Genomic DNA, 27,738 nt, shown 5'->3' on the forward strand with positions numbered 1-27,738 from the left:
AGACTGTCTGTAAGTCTACTTTGACTGGCATTCCCTATATTTCCATTCTTTAATTCTTTTTTTTAATAAATCCTTAATAACTTTCCATTATATTGGCATGGATTGATGCCAGGCTAACAGATCTATAATTACTTGGGTCAGTCTGCTTACCTTCTAGAATGTTAGCACAACCTTATTACTCTTCCAGTTTTATGGAATAAATAATTAATTAGTGGTGATTGCAAATTCCACCATATGGACCTATGTTGATCTCTATAATAGTAGGGTTCTAATCTTTAAATTCATAGTACACACTGCTGTCAGAGTCAGACTGCACTAACAACATCACCAGTAATAACGGTAAACAGCAATATAGGTCAGAGGGTAGAGGGTAGGGGTGGAGGGGATGCACTTTGCTAGTAGATTTCGGATATCTTTTATGATAGCAAAAGAACACTGAGACTCAGGTTTAATTACATGTTCTGTTAATTAAATAATTTCTTTTCTTCCCTTTTTGTTTACCCATCCTAGCTTGTGCTGTTCTTCTCACGTCTTGATAAATATTGTACCCCTATCTGACCCATGACTATCCTTTCCTACTCATTCCTTTGTATGCCACGTAGCTTGCCTTCTATCATCTCCTCCATTCCCCCTTTTAGCAAGAAGAAGCAGCTTTAAGATACAAGGAAAAAGGTCTTACCAGTTTCCTCTCTGGTGCCATGGCACTCCAGAATAACGATGTCTGGAAAAGTCATGGTCCATGCTAGTCTGGCCAGAGAGTTTTTGGGAATGGACCATTTTTATTCCCTTTGGAAAAGAGACCCATCAGGGGGAAGGAAGATCAGTAGAGACAGAGAATGCTCAGTGGATTTGGCTGCCAGATTCTGACAAGACATTCCAGAATATTTAAAACCAGTGATTTTCAGAGATTAACAGTTCAACCAAATTTGTCTGAATCACCATAGAGGCATACTGAGCTTGCTGAACAGAACTGTATGTATTTTGCAAAACTGACATCTTTCAAAATTTGAGTTATCTATCCACTGTGATTCTACTCTCAAGTTTTATTACTCTGACTTAAATGATGACGTAACCTCTTCCCATATATGTCATGTACAAAGCCTGTAAGTGCTAAAAGAAGGAAGAAAAGTAGGCTTAGAGCCTACCTACCACATTTCTGCTACTTTTTCCTCATTTAGACCAAAATCCGGCAATTGTATTAATAATCAGTGATGCTGGCTAAATAACATTTCTAATTATAAAAAAACCAATAACAATCAAAGAACATCTTTTCTCCCTGTCTGGTTTTAGCTGTTAATTAGACATGCCATTTTTTCACTGTGACCATGACAGTAGACTTGTATGTCCATAAACTTTCTATCCTTCAAAAACACAACATAATAGCTTTTGTAAATGCAGCATCTCTGTAAAACAAAACCGGTAAAGTCTGTTGTGTTTTGACCACAGTTCACTTTGGGCTCAACACAAATTTGAATGCCTGTGTTATTTCTGATGAAAGAATAGGGACCTTTTAGATCTGATTTCCTTTGACAAAAAGGTGACATAATACTGCTTGGATGGTGTAAAACGGACTTCCAGATGTATTTAGGTCACTTTATGCAATGCAAGTCATCATCTTACTGTAAATGAAAATCAGGTCAACAATTCTCCACAATTCTCCCTCCGAATGCTGTTGGGAAGGTGCAACATCAATCCTCTTCTTTTAATCAAGCAAACACGAGACTGATGGTTGCAGGAGAGCATTTGAACTCCAAAAATGTGCCATATGATGGTGTCAGATGCTACATTATTTCACAATTATATTTTCAATGTACATTGAACACCTACCATACAAATGTTTAAAGTGATTTTTAATGTAAATAGCTTTATTCTCTTTATTTCCATCATTAGAACAAATGAAAAGATCCCTTCTATGCTTTTCTTTTGAACTAGTAGGCAACATCTATACTAACCTGGACACAATATTCTTTGCTTTTCTTTTCAGACACAAAATCGATAGCATTAAGTAGGAACTCATTTTTCTCTATGGATACTTGTATCCATTATTGGATCATTTCTCATGTGCAACGAACCATCTGCTTTAACGTCAAAGTTGATTCTTTTAGTTGTTCCTTTAATTTTTTTCTTCTGTCTCTTCACTTGCAGTATCTAATACGAAACCACAAATTTAAATCTGTCTGAATGAGAGTATTCAGGGCAAAGTGCTTCAATCACTTTTAAATTGCTCATTTTGTGCTACACTGAAGGTGATGTTTTTAGAAGAAAAGAAGGTTGCAACTTTCTATCAAGTTCAAGCCTTTGCCTTCATTTCTTTCTTTTCTTCCTTTTTTTTTTAAGGTGCAGTCGCCAATTGATCTGTCATATTGTGGTTTTCAAAGATGAACTGAGAATGCTCTGAAAGGAGGTTGCTGTTGAAGAGCTGCTGGAAGACCTAGAGTAGGGAATTACATTTTCATTGTGGCTAACTTTCAATGACACTGAAGATGTCTCACTTGGAAGATCGTCAAACCCATGTTTTCTCTTCCACTTCAACAGACAAAGCTTCATTCATTTGATGTGGAGAGTCTGAAGAAACTAATTTTCTTTTTGAAATAAGTGTGAATTCTTTTTATCTTGTGATTTAACAACTCTTGACAATGCTTACATTTCACTTCAGAAAAATTAGCTGTTTTCATAACTTCAGTCCTTCCAATCATTTTTTCCCACTAAGTCTTTTAGTATTCCCTTTCTGAACCCAGGTTAACATACATGGAAGTTTAGTAATAACTACTTCTAAATTACCTATTTGTTGTATTAATAAACAGCTTTCCCATTTACTAAAATTACCATAAAAATAACCACTTCTTGAATTTAACACTGTAAAGAATGAAAATAATAAGATGTGCTAATCATGTTCTCCAGTGATTTATCTTCCATTAACTTCTAGCAGAGCAAATCCATCCTTGATTACATGATAATCTTACCTATTTTCTCCTTCACGATATCTAACATTTAGCTCCATCCCTGTTCTCCTGTGACTAAGAATATCATGCATTCCCTGTAAGGCTTCCAGTTCTATAACTACGCTAATGCTTAGTACAAAGAAAAAGCATTTTATAGTTTTATAATATGTATTTGACGAAGATTTCATGTACAAAAAGGGAGACAGGAATAAAAGTGAAATGACACCTAGCTTCTGGAAAAGTGTATTATTTGGGAGTTTCTTACCTAGAAAAAAATCCTGATTTTTTCAAGTCACTGGAGGTATGGAACTAGTTTTCCATTAAACAGTTCAATATACACTGTGTTGTGACTTACTACCATGTTACTGGGCTTTAAGAATAACGCTCCAAGTTCTCATTTTGTAAGTAGAGTGGTACTAAGGCCTTGTGATCTCCTTTGGTGAGAAGATGCTTTACACAGAAATTGCAATTTCTACCTGAACTACAGATATGACTTTCAGAAGTTTGTTAGGTGGAGCCAAAAATTTCTTACTAAATTAGCAGCCAATTTGAAGCTCCCAATGCAGTATTTTAAAAAGCTTGCAGAGGAAAAACATGGGAAAAGGGAAAATGAAGATGGATTACAGCTGATGGTGACTTTTACAGTGAAAACATGGAAGTTATTTTTGGTTTAAATATCTACTGCATGTAAGTCTAATGGTTTCTGCCCCCAACTCTACATGGTACTTAACAGATACAGAGAAAATCCTCCCAACATTTGTATTATACACATCAGAATACCTGTTTCCTTTTTACAAAATTTTATTGAAGTGAATATTGGTGAAAAGTGCTTGGTTGCCATCACTGTTGTCTGAAGTGTTTGACATATACACAAGACTGGGGCAGCCAAGGTTGGAGAAGGGCAAACTTCTGACATAAGATGCCACTGGAAAGGACCTTGAAAGCTCATCTCATCTATCTACTGTCCTAATGCAGGACAGAAATATCAGTAACAGTTCTGAGCACAGGTAGTCAGAACATAAAGAACTCCAGTAATAGAGATTTGACATCACCTCTTCACAATGCATGCCAGTGCTTCATTATTCCTACTTATTCCTCCCAATACCTAACCTGAATTTCTCTAGCTGCATTTTAAACCTCTTATTTCTTGTCCCATCCATGCTGAACATGGAGAAAAATTATTCCCTTTCTTTCTGGGGTAGCCCAGAAGGCATATCTGAAGACATGTTTCACCTCAGACTTTTTTCCTATAGACTAAACATACCAGTTCTTCAAACTTTCCTCATAAATCATCATCACTCTCATTGTTCTCCTTTGGACTCACTCCAGTTAACCCACGTCCTTTGTGAAGTGTAATGCTAAATGCTAACTACAATAATCTAGGTGAGACCTTACTGATGCTGAGTACCACAATTTCCTATCTCTTACAGGTTACATTTCAGTTTTTGCATCCAAGGGAGACCTCCTCTATCCCCCAGATCCTTTTCTAAAGGACTAGCCAGTTATTTCCTGTTCCAAGCTGTGAAAGCTGCTTAATCCCACCTAAATATGAAACTTCGCATTTCTCCATATTGAACTGCATCCAATTTTCCAGATTGCTTCTCTGACTGGCCAAGACCATTTTGAATTTGAATTCTGTCCTCCAACTTGCTGTGGCCAGCCTACTGCCATCTGTAAATGGAATAAACATACTCTGTATTCTATCCCCAAGCCACTACTGAAAATACCAAACAGTACGAGACACAGGAGAGATGCTTGTTCAACCCATTTGATACATCCTTCCAATTTGACAGTGCTGATTACTTTTGCTATATTGTCTGAGTATGCTTTCCAAATAATTCTGCATTAATCTTACCATCACGGTGTTCATATCAAGTTTTCCTGGTTTGCTTATAAAAATGTGGTATGTATGTACGACATGTAAAGAAGGTCAGAAACCCTGCTGAAGTCAAGATACACAACATCTACTACTGCTCGTCTGTTCACAGCCCTATTAGCCCAAAGCAGAAGGAAAACAGATTGGTTTGACATGGGCTGCTCTCAACAGATCCATTCTGTCTGTTAGCCATTTCTTTGCTGTCTTCCAGATGTTTACATAGAACTCGTTTGCTTATTTGTTCATTATTTGTTCCAGTATTTTTTTAGGAATTGAAGTTAAATTGACTGATGTAAAATTCCCTGGCTGCTTCTTTTTTACCCTTTAAGCACTACATTTGTCCTTTTTCAATCTCTTAGAGCCTTAGCAAGCATCTCCAGGTTATCAGAGATGCCTGCTGACAGCTTTAAATAGTTTTGGCCAGCACTCTAAATAAGCTAGAGTCCATTTTATTAGGCTGCAAGATCATGGTCCTTTGTTTTTCATAATAATTGTATTAGCCACATGATTACAGTAGACTTCTTTAGTGAATATTGAAACCAAAAAGGCACTAAATGTTTTGGCCTAAGACATCTTACATTACTAGTTTTCTCTCTCAACTGAGTATTGAATAGTTTCTCAGTCTTTCTCTTACTCCTTACAGAATTCAAGTAGAAACTCAAGTCATAAACTGTAATGTTCTTTATAAAAACATATTTTTAAGATGGTCACTTATAAAAGGTTTCTTGTTCCTCTTAATTATAACTTCTGTGCCTTGTTCTTTTTGATTTCTGTCCCCAAATACTTATACATTCCTTTATACTAATCCTAGTAATCTCACATAATTTTCATTTCCTGTATGACTCTTTCACATGTTTGAGGTCAATGTATACGATTTAACCAGATGATTTCTTGCTATATACTTGCTATTCTTTCCTTGCATTGGGATCATTAAATTCTGAATAGCATGTTTTTCATCAGGAAGTGCTTAATTCCTTTATTCCTTTAAACTTCTCTTCCATGACATGTGATCTTCCAGTATCCTGAGTTTGTTGAAGTCTGCTTTGTTGAAATCCTCTTTTTCTATTTTGCTGTTCTCCCTCCTTTCCTTCAAAAGGATCACGGATACTTTCGTTTCATATCCACACAAGTTCTGTTCCACTCTTACGTTCTCATCTACATCCTATTTAGGACAAGGCTGCTGTAGACTGTGTTCTAACCTCTCTAGTTGCTTCCTCTACTTTCTGTACCAAGGTTGTCACAAAAAAATATATGTTTTGGTCTCTCTCTGTAAGCTGTTACATTCCTTTCCAGCTGAAGTCTACGTAAACTGTTTTGCCTGTTTTTATGAAGTTCTATGCCTTAGAGGATTTGGCTAGAAAACAAAACCACCCAAAACAGTGCCACCCTCATAAAAGAGCCAAAACAGAACTCAAGCCTTATGCAGCAGATATTTCTGTCTTGGGATTTCAACAGATATCTCCCTGATCTCATAACAGGTGTATGTATCCTCTTTCTGGACAAGCCACATGTGTGCCCTTATACTCATATTTTAGTCATATGAACCATTCTATGCCATTTGAGTTGGAGCTTTATATTAAGAATTCCAGCTTTTCTGTTCCTCTTCATACACCTGATTTCTATTTTTGAAGAGACATTTCCAGATGTGAAAGGACAGCAGATAATTTGGGCTTCAGATTGCCTACTTAGCCTGCCATCAAGGGAGAAATTTAACACCCGTTCTCATGGAACTGTTTATATTCATATTTTTCAATGAAAAACCAAAACTTTTCCCAATGTGCATTCACCACTAGGTTTTTTTTCTGGTGACCCTCAGTCTGAGATGTGGTTTTTGCTGCTATATACTATGTGAGGAGGAATGGCACCTATAGTCCAGATTTAGTGGCATTTGCTATTTACACAAGATAAACAGGAGGAATATTTGGCCCTAAAACTGAAAATAAGTTAGAAATCTCAAGTTATTTTCTCACTCTGGTACTTATGCAGGTATTGTGTTTACTAAGAAGAACATGTACTCTTCATGTGCTTTAAATAAAGTACAGCTATAATCCTAGTGAAGACAAGAGAGTTATAGCATGAATCCACATTAACTGCTTGAAGTAAACTCTAAGATTAAAACTGTTTTTTCTGATGATGACACTACCCTGGTGTGTGAACTTTGGCAACTCATCTGTCCTTTAATTTTTGGTTACCCAGCTGTAAAATGACTATGACAATAATTATAAAATTCATAAGTGAAGTGTTTGTCTTAAAGAATATTTATAAACCCATAAAGATCCCCAGGTGATAAATGCTACAGAAAGCAAAGGATTATTATTAATAATGCCCACTTGGAATGATGCTTGTATCTTAGTGATAACTTTATCCCTAAAATCACTAGAAGAACACTTAAAAGCTTACAGAAAATGCTGAAATGAGGCAAATTTTCTCTCATCTCTGTAAAGCATCTTGCTGCACTGAGAGCTCCAGCACACATCTGTCATCTGGAGGCCAAGCAGGCCTTCCACGATTCCAGGAAATCAATTCCAAAGACTGTAGATTGTCAGTTGCTTGTACACTGGAGGCCGTCCAGGCAGCAGATTAAATTGTATGAGAAAATTGTAGCAAGCTCTAGACTGCATGTAATGGAGACCCCCAATGACCTTTCCGAGGACTTGGGAAACATGCATTGAAATTACCAACAGGCCCTTTTGTGGCACCAAAACTGCATACTGAACTTCTCTTACTCATCACACAGGGTCATTCACAACTGAGCTATTTCTGAAAATGTAATCACCATCCTTTCTTCTTGTAGAAAATGTACAGGGATACCAGAGCTGTATTATTTGTATGACCAAAAAAAAAAAGAGAAGTTGGTACTTGTGAAAGCCTCAGTCTTTAGCAGCGTTTAATGGGGCTACTGTTACTGAATCTTTCACCCCTGAGAGATTTCAGCAGAATACCCAAAACACTGGCCAAAATGATTGCTGATGCAGAAGGCTGATTTAGACGTGTAACAGTTTCAGTTTTGTTGTTTTATTCAGACTCTGTTGACTACCCCCTGGTTTTTGGTTTCATTGTTTCTAGAGTACCCTTGACATGGCCAGAGTTCAAACTGCTAATGTGACCCTTTCAGTGCTGCTCACTTGGGGGTTCAGGCTATAGCGTGTAACTCTCCTTGTCACGAACAGGAATGCTACATGTACACAAAGAACCTAATTCCTTTTGAAAATAAAGTTTTGCTATACCAATGAATGATGAGCTACATGAAATTCTGTTTATTACTTCTGATCAACTTATGGTTTCAAAAACTGGGGAGTTACGCCCCTGACTTCTACTTTCCCATTGATCATTGGCAAGGTAGGCTGGTCATTTTATCTCACTCCTTAATAGTATTCCTACTCTTTAGGAAAGCTGCATGGCTTAACGTATATTTGTAATTTTTTTAAATTTAAATCTATTAGAAAAAAATTACAGGGCATTTTAAGCAGATGGAATGAGTACATGTTGGTTTGGAGAGAGGTTGTATTTTTTTTAATAGCCCTCTACATTCGCTATGACAGATAAATGTATTTTTTTCCTTTGCTAAAAGATCATATGGAATCATATCCCAAGCTGCCCATAACTTAGAGTTTTGTATTTTTCTCCAAAGGAGCTTTTAGGACATCAGACTAAGCGAGTTCTTAGCCTGACAGCAAGGCTGTACAACCTCTATAAGGCACACGATCAGAGAGGGAAATGGTGAACAGAAACTGCCCCTACCATTCTCATGTTTTTTTGACTCTGCCACAGACTTCCTATATGACCTTGACCAAGTTTTTAAATCTATTTTCTAATTCCCCATGTGCTATTCTGGGGTAATAATTCCCCATGTCAGAAGCATCTGAGTATAAATTTATTGCTAAATGTCTTTTATGCTAAGACTTCTAAGTAATATACTCTCTCAAAGAAAATTATCTTTCTGCTAAAGGAGCAATTGCTCTATTGACTATAAACTAACCTTGTTTATATTTTTAACTTTGCTTTATCAAAGATCTTGGTCTGATTAATCTGTAAGTTGTACCTTATGCCTTCATTTACACACCAGTACTTTTCTGCCACTTATATTTGATATTTTTACACACGCTTTGATCCACTATAGATTACTACTTTTGGTACTAGGCACTGTAGAATTAGACCTCCTATGTTCTGGGGAGGAAAGATGGGGAGAAAGGTATGGAGCAGCAATCCCTGCACACACACAAAAAGAAAATCTATGGGCTGAATGAATGAAGGCTGGAATGAAAGGCATATGAATATGAAGAGGAGACTTTCAAAGACTGTTTTAGCCACCGGCCTTTTCATGTCAAATATCTGGTGCATCCAAGCTGTAAAAAGAAAAGCAGGAATTTCTAGGATCGATTTCACCCCTTTGACGCATCCCCTTCCTTTGTCCATTTGCTCTCGTAAGACAGGTCCAGAGTGTGCAACAGGAAACCAAGCAAAAACAATACAAGAAAAACGCATTTTAATTTTAGCCACACAGTTGCCTCTGGGATCTTTAAATACACTCCCCTCTAAGTGCTTCCACACACCAAGCTATCCAAGCGCTCTAGACAGGCTGAGTCTCAACTGCAAACTCATTCCACAACTAATCTCTCTTTGGCATTGTTACAGCAATCAAACCAAGCTGGTCAAATGCCCAGTTGGGGCAAACTGGGTCCTTATCAAAGTGCCCTCTGTTACGTGGCTTGAAGTGATGAGCTACAGTCTCCAAGTTCTTTGGGCAGGGACAAGTTTTCAGATAGGGATTAAAAACCACCTCTTTTTTCCTTATCCTCTCCCTCTGCACATTAATACACAGCGTAAGAAACCAAAAATATCTTTTGAAGTCGTGCCTGTGGGTGACACTGTGCCCTAGTATAATGTGACGGGTGACCTGTTCTCCTTGTGCCAGGCTGCATGTAGCCTTGCTGTCTGTAAAACTATCTGGGGAATTTAAGGACTACCAGGAGAAAAATGGGAAATCTAAAAGCTCAGTCACATACTCAGTTCTTCATCTTGGGTTGTTTTTTCCCTTTGGCTTTTGAAGGTGAAACACAAACCACCTCTGAATTCCAGAGGTTTTTTACTGCCATCATGTGGAGAATTTCCTAAAAAAATGAAAAAACATCTTCCCTGACTGGATATGATTTTTCCTGCCCTTGTCAAAACTGAAAAAATCTAATTCAGTCTTACATCTATACAGGGCTAGTCCTGGAGCCACAAATACCATAAACATCTGCTAAATATTCTACCACCTTAGTATAGTTTGCTTTTGCCCTACTGAAGCAGTGTATTTGTTGGCATAGCAGACCTTGTCAAGAGTGTGACAGCCTGGGTATGCTTGCCATTTCTGATATTCCATTACAGGTTTCTTTCTCTGGTCTGCAGGAACACACAAACATTTAATATCAATGCCGTTTCTTTCCATGCAGCAACAACACAAAGAAAAACAATATTACAGCAGGGTATCACAAATCCAATTATATAAATTACCTTAGGGTCAGAAATACACATTTTTCAGGCATTACGGTTCCCATTATGCAATCCTCCATTTTATCTGACCACCATAACAATAGCACTTGAAGAATTTGATAGAAACATTAAAACTGTTCCAGAAGGTTGGAAATTTAGAGGGCTATACTAGTTTTAATAAAAGAGGGTATTTCTACCTTCCAGGAAATTCCAAGATTTCACGTTTTGACCAAAACCAATAACTATATTTCAATTCTAAAAAAGCAAAATGGAACATCACCAAATTTGATTTCTATTTTATTTCTTTTTAGTTTTGTATTGTACTGATTAACATTGTATTTACTACTGTAAAAGTCAAAATAAAATATTTAGGTAATTTTTCAGTGAATATTTTCACTGAAATATTGACACATTTTCCTTAAAGGTTTTACTTTTGTTAAATCAATGCAACCTGTAAGACAATTACTGTCAGAACATTTCCAAGAAGCTGTGTTTATTTTCCCAAAGACATGCAAACAAGTGGCCCCGTTTTCAAGAGTGGTGAGGCCCCAGTAGCTCCTCCTGAATTCAGCACAACAGAAGTCAGCCTTGCATGTGGGTTAGGAATCCAGCTGGTATCTTCTGCCCATTCTGTTATCTAACTTGAAATGATAACTGGTTTTTAGTTTCTCCCTGACCAGAGGCTTGGAAACAGTAATTATGGACCTCAGCAAGGTCAATAAATGACTCCAGAACAAAAGCATGTTCTACTTGATACCAGCATCCTCCTGTACAACAAGACCTCTTCAGAAGAGCTGCTACATTTGGTAAGTTTAGAAAGTTGGTCTGAAGATCTGTGAAGTACTATCATCAAGGCACTGCCTTCTTCTAGTCTCATAAAAATCTGTTCAGATTTGGCTACACTATACATAGGCCACTGGAAAAATGAGCACTCAGCAGCATTTTCTTGATCTGCTCCTATAAGCCCTCACAATTCCTGTAGCCTTGGACACAAACTGTTCCGTGTTTTGCTGTGATAGTCTGTGCAGCATAGATTTCCAAGTTAAAGGTAAAATGGATCCCGCTACTGTGCTCTAGCATAGGGGAACATATCTTGCCCTGCGAACCAAGAGCCAGTTCTATATTTGTCTTTTAAATGGCTCTAGTAATTCTGAACGTTTCACAATCGTATTATTAAGCAAAGCCTCAACCACTACTAAGCAAACCCACACGCAACAGATGAATTCAGACATCTAACATAACAAGCCTACAGGGAAAGCAACTGAGTCACAGTGGCATCTGAGCTTCTCGGAAAGCCTACATCCAGTCTATATCCTTGGCTCATCTATCTGTACTATGAGGCACAGTACATGGCTATATCAGTGTTACTGCAAGCATATGATCTCTCTACTGACTAGTCCATAGAAAATTTAATCCTTCTATGTGCAACTAATATGGCTAGTCTTTAATCCTGTGTAGCAGAAGGTTCAAGGTTCATATTCTCTTCTGCATGAGGTATATTTGTTATCCTTGCACATAAAGTAAAGTAATGAATTCTTGCCTTTTCATTTGCTTGTAAAAATGACAGGAAATAACAGGCCAAAATCCTTATTCAAATAGTATTCTCAAATATAGTCATGTCAAATATAGTTCCCATCAATTAGGAAAATACAGATTTGAGACTACCAATGCAGCCTTAATTCTCCTACATTATGCATTTATGTTATCAGGCTATCTTTAATTACCTACTGACATCTTAGGTTTTTTCCACCAAACAAGGTGTTATTCAGTTGACTGGGTAAATGGTATTGGGAATAAATCATGTAGAGAATTAGGCTGCTGTTTGTAGTATCCCTATCTCATATTTGTTGCCCTTAGTATATAAATAAAATTGTTTTAAAGTAAGATTTGGGACTACTTATTCTAATTTTATGTAAATTAGATAAAGTCCTTTTCATCCTGAAAAAAAGTCCACAGGCAGTCCTTGATTGGACCAAGTTTGACCTTCCCTATATACTGTAATTCAAAGAGACACACGACACCCAGTGGTTATTAGAAATAACGCAGGAATGCAGAAGCCACGTAGAATGTGAAGATACTTATCACCATTCTCAGGTACACAAAATTAAGATGCAACTAGAAAAATGAAGACACTGGACAAATTACAATCCATATTAAGGGGTCAGTAGAGATGGCTTTAACAGACTCAACACTTACAACACAAAAAAACTCCCAAAGCAACCATCAACATCTGAAATACAAAACCAAATATTTTTTGATCTCCAGGAAAACATGACATCTATCCTACTTTGGAGTAAACAGTAGCTCTTTCATGACAGCAGTGTAAGTCCTTTAGATTTCTCCATCAGAAAAGAACAATATCATGATAAGATTTCCCTGACAGCATTGCACTGATTAAGTAAAGCCATCCTTCTACACCCTGTAGCTTTCCACACAGTGGAGGCTATATTGAAGACAGACAGAGAAGACGACGACTGTGCTGGGCAAGTGAGGGAGTACGAAAGGGCATGCTGCCCCCCAAAGTACTTTGGACTGCTGAAATGGTCTGATGCTGCACAGAGTAAAAGCAGTCACTGGGGCTGCTCTTTTGCATAGTTTCCCCAAATCCTCAGTTGGCCCAAGGGTCTAGGAGTTGCAAAGGGGGTATCAAACCCGCCTTTGTTCTCCTCCAACATAATACGGTACAGAAGAGTGTAAAGAGCATCAAAGGTGCTTTATTCTTGATATGCCATCTCTGCTTATCATTTGTTATTGTTAAATTATCATCATTCTGCCTCCCCTTAATTTGGAGACATTTATGGTAAAGATGAAGTTGCAGATGGATACAAGAATCTGAAAGATGCGTACTTTGAAAAGGAAACATAGCTAGATACAGTTGAAATGTAGAAGAAAAATGAGCCATTGCTAAAATACCTTAATTAGAGAAAAATCTTAACTGCTGGGTGAAATTCTATGACCTGTGATAGACTTCAGGTCAGAGCAGGTGATCACACAATATCTCTTTCATGCTTTGATATTTATTAAATAAAATATCAATTATTAACAAAACCCACATGTGGAATGTCTTTTCAAACAGATTTGGAGGTTTAATATTGTTTAATGTCCAACAACACAACTAACACAAATATAAAAGGAAACACGTTTGAGATTTAGTGCCCCTCTGCTGAAACGTGAAGCAAATACTTTATCCACACGTATTAATTCTTTGGTTGAGACCAAGGAAAACTTAGAGGCATCTTTTGAACAATATTCTTCTATTAATGTATTAAAATTATAGAAATGAATAATAGAATGAACAAAGATAACTATCAAAATATCATAAAAGTTAGACTTTGGTTCAATAAAGCGAGATGTATAAAGCTATTTATTTGCAGACTAACTTAATGCAATACAGTACCTACTAAACTGTATTTTGTCTGTGATAGCGAAATAAATCAGTGAGTATATGAAGAAAAAAGATTGAGTACACGGTGTTTTCAGACAGACACCTAACCTCTCCAGTTCAGACAATGTATTATGAAACCACTTTCTTCTTCTGACCTGACTATGCTTTACTTCCAAAGTTTGCCAAATATTTCTTTCTACTGCTGTGTTAGGACAAAAGATTCTTTGTTCCATAAGCATTTATGAAGTCCATGCATCAACACCTTTATTAATTGTTCAGTTACCACACAAGACCTATTATTCAACTGCTTCATTGGATAAATACTTGCTTTTGTCCCTCTTAAGCCATGAAAGATGATTTCTGCATCTTTTCCTGGAAGAAGAGATTCGACACTTTTTTTTAATTTTAATAAAAACGTTGAAACACCTAAACTGAGTAAACATGCAGTCATACTTCACTCATATTCTTTTCACTCTTCTCCTGTTGTATGACCAGAATAAACAGGGTAGTGAACAAAAAGCTAATACTTATTTGCCAAAACGCTCACCTTTAGGATAAACAAACCACAGTACAACATATGAAAAAAGGAAAACATCCTGTTGCCGCTGACAGTAATCACTGAAAGCACACAGTAAATGAGACCTTGTATCAATGAAGAATCAAATGAAAGGAAAAGAGAGAGAAAGGAAAATGACACAAATATCATTAAAACCACAAAAAAGGCATATTTTGGAACAAGAATAATTCAGGTGATAGTGCTCAATATAAACCTAAGGTTTAAGTCAGCTGAATTCAGGAAGAATTCAGGTGATAAGATTTAATTTATTTAAAACAGAGGTTTACCTTGACTATCGAAGAAAACTTCTCCATTAACAGTATAGTATTTCAGTTCTCCTACCTGCCGCCCCTTGGATGAAGGCCTGGTATCACATAGTCCAAATCTGTTCTGAATCACCTAAACTGAACGGCAGGTTGTCTGTCCCAAATACAGATTGCTCGCTCTCTGATGAGCTGTTTTCAGTGAGCACCCACACGTACTCCATATCCTGAGAAATCTGGTCTCTGTGGAGATCAGTAAGGGTTGTTTCTGGGAATAAGGCAACCAGGACCATGCCTGAGCAAATATCACGATGCAACAGCATTCTTAGCATGCTTTTCCTCAGAACCCAAACCTCCTAAACAGTAAGGGATCCAAATCCACAGTCAAGAGATCACACATCTCACAGTACTGTTTAGATGTAACTCAGAGCCAACTCTGGTATTTAAATACTCAAAAATACATCCTAGGAATATGTGTCACTAGCGTTCTTTCACAGCACTTTGGATTAGTAGGACTGGAATCCATTGTGTCACATTTTCAAAATGACAGTGTCATTTGACATAATCCTGGACATTTTTTTTTTGCATTTGACAGGTTATTTATGAGACTACACTGAGATTAAAGGTCCTTCTCTTCTCCATTCAGGAATTCATTAGATCATGTTGATCTTTTTAATCAGCATGTTTCAGGTTCTTTAACAAGACTATGATAACAATGAAAGTATTTCTTTCATCCATTTCTATTCAGGGAATTCATTGTGTCTTTGCTCAGCCCTTCCACACAGTCTTTTCAGTTTTGTCTAATGAAATGGCTTTCATGTCCAAATGCAAAATATTCTGACAGACTTCTGGGTGCTGGTAGTGTTTATGCATTTCTCAGAACAAGAATAGCTATTCTAGTTGTATTCATTGATCTAGAGCATTCACTTCCTCCTACCTATTTGTCCTGGGTTTATATGCAGTTCATGGAAAGCAAATCCACACGTTTCTTTCACTATCTCATATTTACCAACCATGTAGAAGAGTAAGGGTATCCTTTACTCTTCTTTTGCTCATGACAGCCCCTCCTTTTGCCATGTTTTCCCTCTTTGAGACAAGTTTAAAGCTTTTGGACCTCTTTGGTGCTGCTTTCCTCATTTTGTAAGTGGCTGTCAGTGTTTATGTTTTTGCTGTCATCTCTCATTCTTGGAGTGAGAGAGGCTTTGGAAGTCTAAACTCCTGTGGAGAGATGAACTGTACTCTTTTGCACACTGTTTGGCAAGCCCAGCAGCATCCCAAACTCCTGGCTCTGATCACCCCCGATTCCCCCAGAAGTCCAGGTGAGGCAATAAACAGCTTCAAGCCTTTGCACATTTCCCTGGCCATGTAGCACAAGGCCAACAGGAGGTACCATTTTTCAGTGAAGATGCTCCTTTCTGCCATGTCCCCGACAGTCACGGTGGGATGGATCTCCAAAGGCCTTTTAAAACCAACATGCTGGTGGGCCCTTCTCCCTAACAGACCCAGTGTGTGTCCATGGCCCCTTGCACATCTACAGCTGCCTGCTCCCGCCTCACGCCAACCCCCACTGCACTTGAGGGCCTGTGGTAAGGACTCCTATATTGAGCCTGCCCCTGCTGTCCCCCAGAGACCCCGGTCCTCCCGCCTCCGCCCCCTGTGAGGCCCGCAGGTCCCGGGCACCACGACACTATGCCGGGCCTCCGCCCCGCGTAGCGGGAGGACGAACAGCAACGGCGGCAACGGCAGCAACAGCCGCACGCGGCGCACGCGCACTGCAACCACCCCGCCTCCAGCAAGCTCGGAGCGCGGCGGGCCGGGGCAGGCAGCGTCACTGTGCGCATGTGCACCGACGGGAGCCTGGCGGGAAACTTTCCTCTTCCGGGGTGGGCTCGTCTAGGTGATGAGGGAGGTTCGTGCTCTATGGTAGGGTGTCGCGCATGCGCGGCCCGACGGGGTTGGAGCTGTGACGGCCTGCACCCAGGTGAGGGGCGGCCCGGCCCGGCGCGGCGGAGGCGGCCGTGAGGGAGCGGTGGTAGCTGTGGGCCTTGGGGAGTCCCGGCCATCGCCGGGGCCTGCTTTGCCTCGCCGTGGGGCAGGCCGGCGGCTCGGGCCCCAAAGCCGGGTGTCTCGGCCCGCCTGCGCGGGGGCCTCTCCTCACGCCGGGCCCGTTGCGAGAGCACCCCGTCCGGACGGGCTGTGCTCCGGGGCTCTCCGCCGCCCGGGCCTGGCCTGTGGGCGAAGCACCGGGAAGGCCGTCGGGTGGGGTCAGCTCTCGCCGATGCGGCGGGAGGGAGGGCCCTGGGCATCGGGGTTAGCGACCGGTGCTTCCCGCCGGTGCGAGGCGGAGCACCTGCCTGCCGGGCCGGGGGGTGTCTCTGGCCCGCGGGTGGGCAGGAGGGATCCCACGCCCGCGTCTCGAGAGAGTGGCCCTTCTGGTTTGTTTATTTTCGCTTGTGGTTTTATTGTTGTTGTTATTGCTTCGGTTTTTTCCATAAAGAAAGAGAAGATGTGCCAGCCCTTCCCAAAGCGTCCCTTGATGCAAGGCTAGCAGATGCCATGTTCTTCTTTTACTTATTTCTATCCCTCCTTCTGTTTCTAGTTCTGTTTTTTTTGAAATTAGCATCAATACGTATCACTTTCTTAAAAAATAAATTTGTTTTGGAATGGGCTAAGTAACAAAAGCATGGATCGGGACTTAAACTTCATCTTAAACCTCATCTTCCATTCCAGGGTTAGTATCTAGGTTGCTCTTATGTAGTTATGTTTGCTTCATACCTGTTAGCAGGTTGGCAGATGTGACTGAAGGTGGAAAGTAAAAATGATGCAAATAGCTACTGAGGAAATTCTTTTCTGCTGATGATTATTCTTTCTTGTAATTTTATAGACAGTCACCCTACCATCTCAGCACTGTTATCTAACGTACAGAATTCATTACTGGAGGTGCCAGGGCTTGAGATCTTGGAGCAGAATTCTAACAACCAGTTGTCAGGACCTTCGGAAGAAACTTGCTTTTCGGGGTATATTATTCAGAATGTCTGCTGCAATGTTATTTGAAGTAGCTTGCACTGGATACTGCCATGAATGGACTGCTGGCCTGACTGTCTTGTGGACTTCTGAGTTCCTGTATTTGTAATTTAAATATACAGTTCTAATATAAGACACAACTTCAAAGGATTGCTTTATAGGAAAATAATTTCTACAAATAATATTAGACATAATTTCTGCACTTCATCCTGTCATTTTTCTGTTAGCCAAACTCTCAGCTACCTTCTTTAAGAGAAGCAGAAACTTTGCGCTGTCTTACTAGAATCTGCCTACCCTCAGGAAGCAGCTGAAGTATGTAGTATGGGAGGCCATAATGTAACTATACATTTTTCTGATTTTCATAGCTTTTAGTTTCAGCCTTCCAGTGTTCTCATTCTGGGTGTGGGAAGAAGAGGGCATTTCTAAGGCCATGTCTCCCCTAGGGGTGCATTGCAGGTATAGTATGTGTTGCGCTTTTAGCAGTATGGATTTCTTTAGCCCCAGCGTGTTCTCTGATCACTTTATTTCTTTTCTCTGACTTTACTCTTGAGAGTGAAACAGACTGTATTAACAAAACCATAGCTTTGCAGGTTCAGCTGTATTTGTTTTATGGGCTTTGCCCGGCACAGCTGACTTGTTTTAAGATACAGTCCCTGGGTTAGCTAAGTTTTTGTAAGATAAATATGCCCCGAGTAACTTTTAAATCTGGAAAAAAAATCTTGTTTATGAATAGCCTTTAGCTTTTAGTTTGTTTTGCTTTTTTTGGGTGGAGAAACATGTCTAATACATTAGTTTTCTATCTACATTTCATTCTTTGAATAATTTGAGATGTTTCTGTTCTGAAAGTCTCCCAATTAGCTCACTGGCAAGTGAAAAAAGAGATACGCAACTATCCCACTTGACTCAGAGGGGCATTGATTTAATTACAGATAACAACCATACACTTTGTATCTGCTATTTTATCTTGGTTACCCACTTTGCTGAACTTTGTATAATGGGGCATTACATTTTTAGCAGATCAAGAAATCATGTTCCTATTTCCCAAGTTTTGTGTGTACAGAAAAGAATTATTACCTTGTGTGACAGAATTCATAAGAGTTAGAAATTACTTAGGCATTGTGGTCTCCAGATGAATCTACCGTGTACTTTACTCAGTAATTTTACGTATGAAATAATTCTACTTCAGGTAATTCAGTAAGGTTGGCTGACCTGTGCTCTGCACTCTGACTTGCTCAGCCACTGAAGGAAGGAGCTGAACGAGACGGGTGCGTTTCTGCCCCTTCAACTGCATCCATGTCTTCAGTACTTCTAAAATACCTTTGATTCATTGATGGCATTCACAACAGTAGTAAAAAATAAATAAATTTTTTAAAAAGTAAAATATCTCTACTATATTTCTGTTTCAATTAATTTCTTCCTTCCTATGCCTTAGGGTTTTTGGCATCTTTTAACCTACCCTGAAGGACTTAACAGCCATGCCTAGTATGATATTGTTCTCTTGTAGTTGGTGCAGGGGACTGAAAGATTAGATCATGGAAACTTTCCTGAAACTTAAAAAATCAGCCTAAGGCAGCTGGAAAACTTTAGTCCAGAAGATTCTATAAAGTATTGTGTCAGTTGATGCAAAGAATTGTTGCCTATCTTTTCTACTCTGTAATGCGTTATTAAACATGCATAGTTTAGAGAGTTTTGCAGGGAATAAACCGTGGTTTTATTGGCAAGCCTTTGCTAACCTAAATGTGTGATAAACACAGCAAATGTGAAGCTGGGAGTTTAATAGAATTCTACAGATTGCTTAACAGATGCAGCAACCCTTTGATAACCAGATTTCCATAAGGACAAACATGGCCTTCTTTGTTGTCTTATACTGGTGGAACTTTCTTTAGATTCAGAGAAAATTCCTTTTTGTTCTTAACTGTTTTTGTAGTTCCTCAATGGAAAAGGTGTTAAAAACTGCCTGCAGCGCTATGGAAGCATGGAGACAAAATAGTCATCTATGGAGACCCGCAAGGAACTATTGGGCAAAGTGACGGAAATGAAGAGCTTGAACTGTCACTTCAGCATGGCGGCAGCTGAATCTGACAAGGACTCCGGATATTCAGGTTTAGAAAATGACTGCATTACCTTTTTTTTTGTGTTATCTTGCTCAGACTTTGCTTTTATTGGTGAGGTTTGACGAATCTGACTCTAGCCCCTTACAGTTTGTGTCTCGTTACCTGGGAGGGCCTTTGTATGCAAGACAGGTTGCATCTGCAATCATCCTACCGTCAAACTGTTTTGGAGTGGAGGTTTATGTAATTAGAAAGTTCATTGTGTGAATTTGAATGGCATGGGAATTTAAAATGTGCCTAATAAAGAAATGAATAGAAGAATCTCAGACTTCAGAGTCCAGAAGTGGGGATGGCAAAATTACTTTTTGTTCTTTGCAGTGATGAATGAACTGTTGGATTATGCTGTGTAATGTCTCTTACGATTTGACCAGATTGTCAGTAGAGCCTGATAAACCAGAGAGTAAGTGTTATAACATCAGTAAAATGTAGACATGGTGTGCCATTTTAATATTCAGCAAAGCTGTGCAAAGATTGCCTTTAAAAGAAAGAAAAAATGCTTTTTTGAGAGATACCTGCCTTACTGGGTTTGTAGATAGAAGATTTCAAGACACAAAATGCCTGCAGCACAGACTACGGCTATGGCAATGCTGGAGCTTGTAGTTCTTTCCTGCACCAGGATTTAGAGCAGTCTTCATCATAGTGCACAGTCTCTTGGAGACTAAATACAAAAGAACAAAAAGTAATAGATTTTTTTGGGGACAACATCTGCATGAGAACTGTCCTGGAATATAAAGCCTTTTATTAAAGGCTATTTGACAGCTGTCACAGCAGGTCTAATTTTATTGGTATTCCAGAACTAAACTTTATTGTTCTTTGTGGCCTGGTTGAAAGGAAGCAGAATAGTAGAACTCAAAGGAGGTAGCAAGCATGCTGCATGTGAAACAACTAACAGCTGAATTCTACATCTGGCAGATGGAAGTTCAGAGGGCCTGAGTGCTATGGAGCAGACTGACTCGGAGGACGTGCTGAATGCGTTGTGTTGGAATGCAGAGGATGGGCCTTGGCAATGCCCAATGAACACAAGCAACTCCTTTCCTGCGCTTTCTCCTATGGTCGTAATGAAAAATGTGTTAGTTAAGCAGGTAGGGAAGAAGTAACATATTGAAAAATATTGCATGTTCTTAAATTGCTTTTTTAAAAATATTTTTCCTTTCAAAAAGATTGTGCAAAGTTGTTACAGTCCAGAAAGTAACTGGTAACTTGAAAAGTTCTGTTGTGACAGCCTGTTCTTTTGAGGGGCAGCTATAATCACTTAAGATGGAAAAAATGTGATGGAGAAGCTGTAGTACATCTACTAAACCTCTTTGTCTCAGAGGGATCCCCGAAAACTAGATCTTTAAGAATGTTATGTAAATAGCACCAAAGATCAAACCAAAAAAAGAGAGTTTTTCCTTTTGAAAGCTGATGTTTTCTTTTTCATTCAGTAAAGACAGTAAAGTAGGATGATAGGTTTTGCTTCCTAGTTCTTAGGTCCTAGAAGTGCTTTATGTGCAATGGGAAACCCTGATCCAGAATGTTATAAATGAAAAAAATTAAATCCATATCCAAAGTTGGCTGTGGTATTTTTACTTTAACAGTTGTTTCTCTTAATTGCATGGAATGGCTCACATTGCAACAATTACATTCCCTATTTATGTACTCCAGTATCTGGTTATGTGGTGTTCCCCCAGCACATCTGAGACTCATATCTTCTGTTACAATGTAAAAGTTAGGAGAGGTCCCAGTTCAAAGTATTGCCGTATTATTAGACCTCTTGCTCTGTACTCACGTTTTCTGAACAGACCAAAAGTTCTTCAGCATTTTTTGTTAGAATACTTCTGAGAATACAGTGAGAAGGAGAAAAAAGAATGTAGATCCTGATTCTTTTTCTACTGAATCTGTTTGGACAACAAGCAAAACCTATTAAATTCAAATACTGTGTATCAATGCTAACACAGGTATGGGTTTCTGTTAGTATTTAGCAGATTATGCATTTTTGGGGGAGATGGTTCTGGTCTCTGAGCATTGTGCTTTATCTTGACAAGAAACAATTTTATTTTATAGTCATGTTCCTAGATGTGTGGAGGACAAAATACTGTCTAAACAAATGCTGAAATTTTCATATAGTAGGGAGTAGGCAAGCTTCACCAAAGGTTGATAGCCTTTGGCCCAGAGCCCGAAAAACACTGATTGCAGTGGTAGTCTAATGTTAAACTCCAGGTTGTGTTGCAAACAGTTAGAAGAAGTAGCTAATAATAAGTAGCTAAATTTTATATATATTTTTTTTTTAAAAAAAAATATATATATTAAAAAAACTGGTAGTGTAGCAAAAAGGGAATTTGGGGAGGAAGAGTTGGAGGTAGATAAAATTACCAGACTCAGTTGTCTTGAGCAGCGTGTCATAACATCTAAGTCTAATTATGTATGGTTAAGAACAATAATGTTAAATTTAAAAATGTTTACTGCAATAAATAAAAGCAACAAGTCTAGGTCAGAGTAATAATGAAGTGTCTTTCTGCTTCTTGCCATTATGCCTAGTTACCTCAGTCATGCTGGTCATCTTTTTAAAACAGTTTTTTCAACAGTGTTCAGTTGGGCTCACTGGACCAAAAAAAAAAAAAAGCAGTAGTATCCAGTTACTGCTGTTTATTTGTTCCAGTTTCAATTTCAATCAGCATCATCCTTCTGTCTTAGAATCACTGTGATCCTGCGCAGTGGTGGTTACCTGCTGTCCCAATTTCAGAGTGTAAACAGCTAACAATAGTGTAACTAAAAAAAAAAAATCAAGCAGGGATTAATTCTCTGAAACACAGCACTGCTTGTGGCAAGGTTTCTGTAAGTCTTGCAAAAGTCCTTAAGAAGTAGGAAGGCTTTTTAGACAAGTGACACTGATACATGCAGGATGTTAGGTTTCATTTAAAAAAAAACCCAAACAACAAAAAACCCAAAACAACAAAAAACCCACAAAAAAACCCAAACCACTTTGCAGAAGTAGTAAAATAAATGTGTCCTTCTCTATAAAAATGAGATTTTGGGTAGAACAAGAAGAGTGGAACACAATGTGAGTGGAAAGGAGAAGAAAGTAGGTAACAGAGGTAGGAAAAAAACAAGATAAACAGTTACCACAGCTCTTTTGCCCTCAATGATTTTGGGGCTCTGCTGTGCTGGATACTGTATGATTGTGCAGTAAATGACAACTTCTGACCCCAAAACCTTGTTCCTTAACGCTGCATGTTCTGTTCTGTGTGTGTATAGCCGTGGTACTCATATATTTCCTCACTCCTAACATCTCCAGATACTTCTCTTTTGAATGTTTGTCATTTCTTCTGTGATAAGGTAGTAATGCTTATTTTTTACAGGTAGTTGTTTTGTACCTCTATTCCATAAGCATCTTGCCCACTGAACCAAAGAAATTCTGTGTCAGAGTAGGTAATTGAATCTCATCTCCAAGTCTCAGTGTCCTAATCAGTGGATAATACCTGCTTTTGACAAATTCAGGTCCTTTACTGGGGGAATGGACTTTAGCAAAGCATGTTAGCATTTGCCAGTTTAAACCTTATGAGACTGGGGGAAAGGAGATGGATTTCAGATGACTCAGTATAGTAACAAAAATAATAAAATGTATTTGCGCTAGCTAAAAACTGTGCCTTCAGCAGGCCTGCCAGTAGCATTCCAAGTTGTAAGGAATTGGAAAAGCAGCTGACAGTATATTATATTAGTATAATTGTAGTGGTGATGATTTAAATATATTAAGTGAGATTTTGCTTCAGAAAGAAATAGTATCTGTTACTAGACCATTTGATATGTTTGGAGAAAAGCAGGCATGCTTTTTGGCCAGGGGATCTCATGAAGATCTGTGGTAATGTATGGGAGGAGGAAGAGGTAATAATCTTGTAAAAATGGATGTATTCCCCTATATTGCAGAATATGGCTTGTGGGAGGGAGTAAAAACTTGAGCATTTTTCTTGAAATATAATGCTCTAAGGTTTATCGGTGCACGCCATTTCACCAGAGGTGTGGAGTTAAACTGCTCTGGGCTTACAACAGTCTGCAAACATTGGTTGATATAGAGCATTTTTTTTTCTACTTCATGGTTTTAAATTTATTGAAACTCTGTATTGTACTTCAGATTGCAAGACTTACTGAACAGCTGTTGTCTATATTAAATAACCATTTCAAAAGCTTTCAAAATTCTTATAAGAATAGAATTGACAAGATTAGAGTTGCTGCCTTTCAACAAAGAGGGAGTCTAAATTGTTCCTAAAATGTCTGTGCAGTCTTTCTTTGACTCTCTTAAAATATTTCATAACCACAATGCTTAATTATTTTTCAACTTTTCTGTATACTTGTTGTTCGACCCCAAGTCTGGGTCAAACTTTTACATGAGCATTGTACAATGTAAGCATGCACTGTAATCTTCATTTAGGAAAGCATGTATAAATGCAGATTGAATTGTTTTTAAATGTATCTGTTGTTCCATAGTAAAAGGATTATAAATTACAGCTTTGATTCTAGTGCTGTGCTCTGTTGTTGGAAAAAGAGAAGGATGAGTTTGATGGAAAACTGTTCAGAACATATTAATTGGACAGTGTATATCAAATATGGAGAAATGGCACAGTCCACCTGTTCCATTTAAGGTTTTTTGATCCTCTTCTACAATGTTGTTGTAAGACTTTTGGTTTTTCCCCATTTGTGCTTCTCAGGGGAGTTCATCACAGCTCCAATCTTGGACTGTGCAGCCATCCTTTGAAGTGATTCCAGCACAGCCACAGCTAGTGTTTCTTCGTCCATCAATCCCACCTCCCATTAACCCTCACCCTGTTGGGAAAAAGAGAAATGACTCCACTAATTACCTGCCCATCCTGAATTCTTATCCCAAAATAGCACCGCAGCCCTGCAAGAGAGATCACTCCTTTGATCTAGAAGAACGTCAGGAAACCAATTGCCACAAACGACTCTGCACAGAAGCACCCAAAATGGAGACTTCTCCTGTATCGAGGAGCACAGGCTTGCCTACTAGTCCTTTTGCCCACCTACCAGTTAGTTTTAAGACCCCTCAGGATTCTAACCAGCAAAGTTCTTCAACTCTGACAAGTGGAAAACTGTCAGCTCTTCCTGGTTTTCATCGTGTTTCCAGTGACACTCAGAAAGTGCCGGGTTTGACTCCCCTTTTGCCTTTTGGAACTCTGCAGGCAACAAAGCGCACCCCTCATGAGAGTGAGAGTGCAGCACAGACTACGATGCAGTCTGCAGTGTGGAGCCCCCCATTGATACCAGAAGAGATTTGCACTACCCCTGAGCTGCTCTTGCAACAACAAAGCAAGTGCAGACGCTTTCAGAATACACTCGTTGTGCTACGCAGGTCAGGGTTGCTGGAGATCACTTTAAAAACCAAGGAGCTCATTCATCAGAACCAGGTGACTCAGGCCGAGCTGGACCGGCTGAAGCACCAAACACAGCTTTTCATAGAAGCAATAAAGAACAATGCTCCACAGTCGTGGGCAGAGCTAGAAGCATCTCTAACAGGATCTGATAAAGCTAATGGCAGCCTTGAAGACTCCACTTATCCCAACATGTAGTAAAAAGGTACATAGCTGTTGGTCAAGTTATTTTTGTGCCTCCTATTTCCTGTCTCAAGCTTTAATTGAGCATTTTCTGAGTCCAAGACTTGTGAAGTGGCATGCCGTTAACAACTTGTCTTCAGAGCCAGTTGTGGGACTGGAATAGCATGGTGGGGTCTTGACAGAATGGGTACTTATACTTCAGTGTGACCTTGAATTCTGTGCTAACTCTGTGTGCTTCCTTGGACTTGAGAAGCTTGGCTGGCATGTTCCCATTCTTGCAGTGAAAAGACAGTCATTTGCAGTATTCTGCAAGCAAGCATCTTCCTATTTCCATCTTCAGATAGTCAGTTCTGAGAACAGAACAGCAGAACAGGCCCCAGCATTGGGCCATCATCAGTTGCAAGTAGATGAAGGGACTTGGTGTGAGGAGAGAGAATTTACGTTGGTGGGGTGGTATCTTTAGGCTGTCGCTGTCCTTTGTTGTAGGAGTGCCTTGCTTTGGGGTTGTAACGCGTTTGAATTAGTGGAGTTCTGCTTGTGCTGAAGCAGCATTCTATACTCATTGCAGTCTTTAGTCAAAGTGATGAGTGTCTTACGACCCAAGTGAAATGACGTGTTTTGATGAGTATACTTTTGATTTTGTTTGGTACAGTTGAGTGAGTGAAAATCACAAGGCTTGCACTGGAAGTGTTTGTTCCAAAGCCATAGTTACTAATGGCTAACAAGTGCACAAGGCAAGGGGCTTTGGATTTTCTCGGTAGCTAACAGATTAAACATTGTTATTAAAGACTGCAGTGACTTTTTTTTTTAAAACAGTACAAGGAAGATATTAATTCATCAGGATTAATTTGGCAAGACTAGTTGCATATTATTTGATATGTGTATCTTTAGTTTACAAGCCTAAACTTTTTTCTGTGAAATCAGATTGCTAAGTATAAAAAAAAAAAAAAGAGGTGAAAGGAAACAGAGCATAATGGCCTGTGGTGAAACAAGTCCTTCTCCCATCCCCCTTCCCTCTCTTTTTTTATTTAGAGAAATCAGATGAACGTACCTAGAGAAGGGGGGGGGGGGGGGGAAGGAGGGAAAAAGAAAAGAGGGAGAGAGATGTCAGCTTGGATAATCTCCCTAAAAATTTTATCTACCTGAGTTTGAACTTAAAAAAAAAAAAACCAAAACAAAACCAAAAACAAACACAAAACACTTTTCCTCCACATAAACTTATATCATTCCTAGCCTGCTTGCCTTGAGATATAGCTAACACCACTGTGTGCATAAGATATTAGGCCTTACTAGTAGAGATCCACAGTAGTCATGTTACAAAAGCTGTTCTACAGACATCTATTTCATTTCAGTTTATCTAGACACTTAACTATGTCACTCCCTTCAATCTGAAGGGTTTTTTTTTCAGAGGCAGTCTGTGTAGAGAACTAAGAATGGCTTTGTCTAATGATGTTAAGGAATCTGGATTGTTTATGCTATGTTCCTTTTTGCGTGACGATATTTTCAAAAAATTGTGCAGTCTACGTGACTGGGTATTTTGATGCTTTGATCGCTTCTATCATCTGTTTCAGGTTCTTAAAAAAAGAAACCTGAAAGTAGAGTGGATGTCTTGCTAATTTGTGACTAGACCTTTTCATTTTCCAATGTCTCTGGGAATCAATATTGCAGAAGACTCTGGAGAATGCTTTTGTAGTCTTCCTCAAATATGTGCATTAGAGAAATTGTAAGGGGCTTCCCTCTTGTAAGGGGTTTCCCCCTTTTTAGACTGATGAAATGTCATACATGCCTCACAGAGAGGAGAAATGTCAGTCGTATTTGTACTAGCCATAGGTCTAGAGAGAAATTTTGTGGCAGGATTCTCCCTAGAGGCATTGTAGCGAACTAATAGCCATGCCTTTCATGGTATCCTGCCCACCTGCTGAAGACTAGTGCAGTATATGGGAATTGATTAAAAGAAAAATGTTGATAGACTGTGTTCTGTCATGTATTTTTTTAAATATACATGCTATAATTGTGCATATTAGGATGTCTCATAACATGCAGCACAGCAATATCGAAACTCAGCCAGCAAACCCAGAAGGCAGGAAGGCAGCATAGTACAGTGTAATAACGTAGGATATGTCCAATTTAGCTCTTTTGGAATCAGTTGTGATATCTGCACCGAATTACATTTGGCAGGATAGGTGTGATGGTACCTTAGGCCATTTGTGAAAGAATCCCAAAAGATAAGCTTGTTTCTTCTGAGCTTCTTACAGGAAGGAGAGGAGGCAGTAGGAGGCAGTTCCATTGATCTGATACCTTTAATAGGCCTAGAGGTGAGGTGTGAGAAAATGGATAGGATATCTTTCCTACCTTTCCTAAAACTCTTATTCTACCCATCAAATAGAGGGGAGAACTTGAAGTTCCAAATGTATATATTTTTAGGAAGTGATTGTCCTAGAAAACATGATGATGGACTCGTGCTACCTAGAGATGAAAGGAAGTCAGAAAAAAAGAAGTCCAATCCTAGCTGTTTGAGACAAGAAAAAGTGAGTCTACTGGTGACCTCTTCTTCATCCTATTT

At 39.0% G+C, this 27,738-nt stretch overlaps 1 protein-coding gene across 3 annotated transcripts; it reads left to right on the forward strand.

Moving 5' to 3' along the window:
- The first annotated feature begins 16,377 nt into the window (after positions 1 to 16,377).
- Positions 16,378 to 26,212, forward strand: CIPC (CLOCK interacting pacemaker). 3 transcript variants are annotated; one of them, XM_076345170.1, is made up of 5 exons: positions 17,126 to 17,228; positions 17,382 to 17,514; positions 19,449 to 19,623; positions 20,545 to 20,714; positions 24,315 to 26,212. In XM_076345170.1, the coding sequence occupies exons 3-5, from the start codon at positions 19,518 to 19,520 to the stop codon at positions 25,188 to 25,190; spliced, it is 1,152 nt and encodes a 383-aa protein (XP_076201285.1). In that variant the 5' UTR covers positions 17,126 to 17,228; positions 17,382 to 17,514; positions 19,449 to 19,517; the 3' UTR covers positions 25,191 to 26,212. The 3 variants fall into 3 exon arrangements, with proteins under 3 accessions (XP_076201282.1, XP_076201283.1, XP_076201285.1); XM_076345167.1 differs by lacking the exons at positions 17,126 to 17,228; positions 17,382 to 17,514 and adding an exon at positions 16,378 to 16,478; XM_076345168.1 differs by lacking the exons at positions 17,126 to 17,228; positions 17,382 to 17,514 and adding an exon at positions 16,872 to 16,932.
- Positions 26,213 to 27,738: the final 1,526 nt, after the last annotated feature.

Source organism: Aptenodytes patagonicus, chromosome 7 (assembly GCF_965638725.1).
Source record: "Aptenodytes patagonicus chromosome 7, bAptPat1.pri.cur, whole genome shotgun sequence".
NCBI classification, from domain to species: Eukaryota; Metazoa; Chordata; class Aves; order Sphenisciformes; family Spheniscidae; genus Aptenodytes; species Aptenodytes patagonicus.